General features: G+C 35.7%; 1 protein-coding gene across 1 annotated transcript; it reads left to right on the plus strand.

Moving 5' to 3' along the window:
• The first annotated feature begins 244 nt into the window (after positions 1-244).
• LOC140977483 (uncharacterized) lies at positions 245-700 on the plus strand. The gene has a single exon (XM_073442220.1). The coding sequence runs from the start codon at positions 245-247 to the stop codon at positions 698-700; it is 456 nt and encodes a 151-aa protein (XP_073298321.1).
• Positions 701-3,361: the final 2,661 nt, after the last annotated feature.

Consider the following 3,361-nt stretch of genomic DNA (forward strand, 5'->3'; position numbering starts at 1 on the left):
CTCAAACCGACGGACAAACTGAAAGAAAAATTCAAATCTAGAAGATATACTGTGAGCATGAGCCCTTGAATTCAGTAGCAATTGGAGCACTCATTTACCTTTAATTGAATTTGCTTACAACAACAAATATCACAACAGCATTGGAATAGCCCCATATGAAGCTCTGTTTGGAAGGAAATGTCGATCACCCCTTTATTAGGATAAAGTGGGAGAAAAAGCCGTGGTAGGACCCGAGATCGTGCAGATGACAGTGGAAAAGGTTAAAATTGTCCGAGAAAAGCTCGAGGCAACTCAAGACCGACAGAAGAGCTGGGAGGATCTGAAAAAGAGGCCTGTAGATTTCAACGTTGGCAAGAAGGCCTATGTGAAAGTCTCTCCCATGAGAGAGGTTGTCCGATTCAGTAAAGCCGGGAAATTGAACCCTCGATATGTTGGACTCTTTGAAATCTTTCAGAAGGTAGGCACGCTAGCATGTAGACTGGCACTGCCACCAAATATGTCAATAATCTACAACGTGTTCCATGTATCCCAACTGAGGAAGTACATTCCAGACCCAAGCCACGTGTTGGAAGTAGAACTGCTCCTAATCGAAGGAAACTTGGGAGAAGAATTGAAGTACAAAGAAATCCCCATCAGAATCGTGGACACCAAGGAGCAAGTTCTTAGACAACATATTATTCCCTACGTCAAAGTGCACTAGTCCAACCACACAGAGTGAGAAGCAATTTGGGAAAACGAAGAAAAGATGCAGAAGGAATATCCTACCTATTTGGATATCAAGCCAACTCAAGTTTCGAGAACGAAACTTGCAATAAGGTGGGAGAGATGTGGTAACCCATAAATTTTGGAAGTTGTAAAATTTTTTAATTTATCATAGACATATATAGGATATTATATTTGAATTTTGTAAATGATAGAAATTTCGAAAATAATGAATAATACATGGTATTCAAAAAATTTTCACAGTCAATAAATCCCTTAAATTCGAAATTCATTAAAAGATATACACATTAATTTCGAATTTCATATTTAGAAGATAATATTGCATACAAGACAGATTTCTCAACAAGGAAGTTAACAAATTTGCAATACATTCCATATACATCACAAACTTGTACGAGAATGCAGTCTACGTTCAGTCATCCATTCCAGAAGCCAAATTTCAAAATTTGTAATGAATATTAGACGAATTAATTGTTATGGCATGATTCTAAGTATGGAATATATATCTCGATAATTATTAAATAATTATCTTGTAATTTTGGAAGGAATATCAACTAAATTATGGTAAGATTTTCACCTCACCCCTATAAATAGGAAGACCCTCCCATTGCATAATTCACACCTCAATTTAAAAATTCTCTCCCTAGAATTTTCGAAACTCTCATCTTCAAGTTTTGTGGAGTAGCGAAGCTTTGCTGCAGTCAAGTCCCGTAAGAAATTCCAAACCCAGTGCAGAACCCTCCATGTTTTTTAGCATTCAAGAATACTGTAAGTGGGCTTGTTTTAAAGTTAAATTTTTCGATTATGTATTTTCATTTTTTAGAAAATTTGGTCGAGTGCAAATTCTTATTCTACTCCGTTCTTGTGTTGATTATCGTATGGTTTTGGGCACTGTGAGGATTCGATTGGATATGGGTGAGAATTCCAATATGACATGTTTATGGCCCTTATACGGTGAGATTGTAACCGTTATATAACATCGCCCCCTTAGAGGAGTAAAAGTTATTGACTGATATCAGTAAACCATGGAATGTAGAGGAATCTCAGTGACTAATGCAGAAATGTGTCGACATGAATTATGTTATACATGTTACATGATTTTCGAAATTTTGCATATTGTTATATTGTGCTCGAACAACCTCCACTTGCTGAGTGACGGCCATATCACTGACCTCTTACAATCCTTTCCCAGATAAACTCGAGGAACAACTCGAAGAAGAGGAGTCGGACCAGTTTTGGGGCTGGTGAAATTCGAGATTTTAGTTTAAGTTTAAGTTTAAGTTTAACTTAATTTGTAATGCCTCTGTATTAATTCTGTCATTTTCGGTTATTGAGTTGTACAGAAAATGTTATTTCTTTTGAATTTATGATATAAACTGGTTTCGGTTTACACTGTACTACGATGCTTGTTGTTTTTTATTGTGTGATTGTTAAACAACGTCGGTGTCGACAAACCCCGATCCCGGAGCGTGACAGTGCATCACATAGCCTTGTGAAAATCATGGCAATATATAGAAGAATACAAGCAACAATGTCATACTAGACTCAAATGACCGCCTATGAAACTGTCAACTGTCACGCACAAATGCCCTGTTTAGATAGAGACAAGCATAACTGCCCCAAGATGCATGCTTTCTCACTTCCACATGGTAAATTGGGCGGAGCCACCCCAAAAGTCAGGATGGACTCTAATCCTGTTTAAAAAAAATTAATATTAGTTAGTGTATTTATAATTTCATCCTGGGCTACATTTTTTAATAGCCCACTTCAAGATTTGGTCAGCTTACTTTTAGGTAAAATGAATATTGCGAGGCGATAAACCACAGTCCTCTAACCCTGCTACAGACTATTCTGTGTCCCTTCATTTTCAGTCCGTGACTCGGCATGGAGTCAATGTCATGAATGGTACGAGTTAGTAAAATTGCTCATGCTTTTATTTTACTCGACAATTTATTCGGTGGTTGAAAGGTGATCGCGACACTATACTTCGAGATATGGTCTAACATGATTTCGCCAATGCAATCTCTGAATTTTCTTAGGCGTTATTTGATTATATGTGGAAGGTATTTTTTAAACAGATTTCAAATTGAATGTTGAATGTATGTGCCCTCTGTTTTTGTTGCGAGGCCATTTGATTTTTTACATGGGTAGAAGTTGTTTATCCAAGTTGTCAATTTAATTTTATTTCCTACTGTAAGAAAATGCTAACAAATTCCATTATTTTTTCAAGTTTTCAGAATTTGATTGGTTATAAGATGTGTGTATATGGGGATTATTAATTATAAAATTTTTGACCCAACAGCATGCATGACTCTTATCCCCTTTCTCTAGTTATTCTCAGACATGAACTATGTGTGCTTTCCATGTCTCTGTTTGGTTGACGCTAATTTTTTAGTATTTTCATCGCCTCAAATTGATGTAAGTTGTAAATTTAGTTTATTTTCACAATCATAACTTTTTAAAAACCTAATAAATTGGTTTTTCTAATGAAATCTCAAAGAGACAAGAAGAAAACTACGCTTCATTTTTTAAACCAAAAGCTAGTTGTGAGGCCCAGTTACTCTAATCATGTATAATTATCATGCAATAATTATATTAGGAACATAAAATGCTTTTAAAATATGTTAAAATAGAATTT

This window comes from Primulina huaijiensis, chromosome 5 (assembly GCF_012295235.1).
Source record: "Primulina huaijiensis isolate GDHJ02 chromosome 5, ASM1229523v2, whole genome shotgun sequence".
In the NCBI taxonomy this organism is placed as follows: domain Eukaryota; kingdom Viridiplantae; phylum Streptophyta; class Magnoliopsida; order Lamiales; family Gesneriaceae; genus Primulina; species Primulina huaijiensis.

What these genes read in the sequence shown, in the direction of transcription:
- LOC140977483 (XM_073442220.1), top strand. Translation starts at nt 245, where the DNA reads ATGACAGTGGAAAAGGTTAAAATTGTCCGAGAAAAGCTCGAGGCAACT.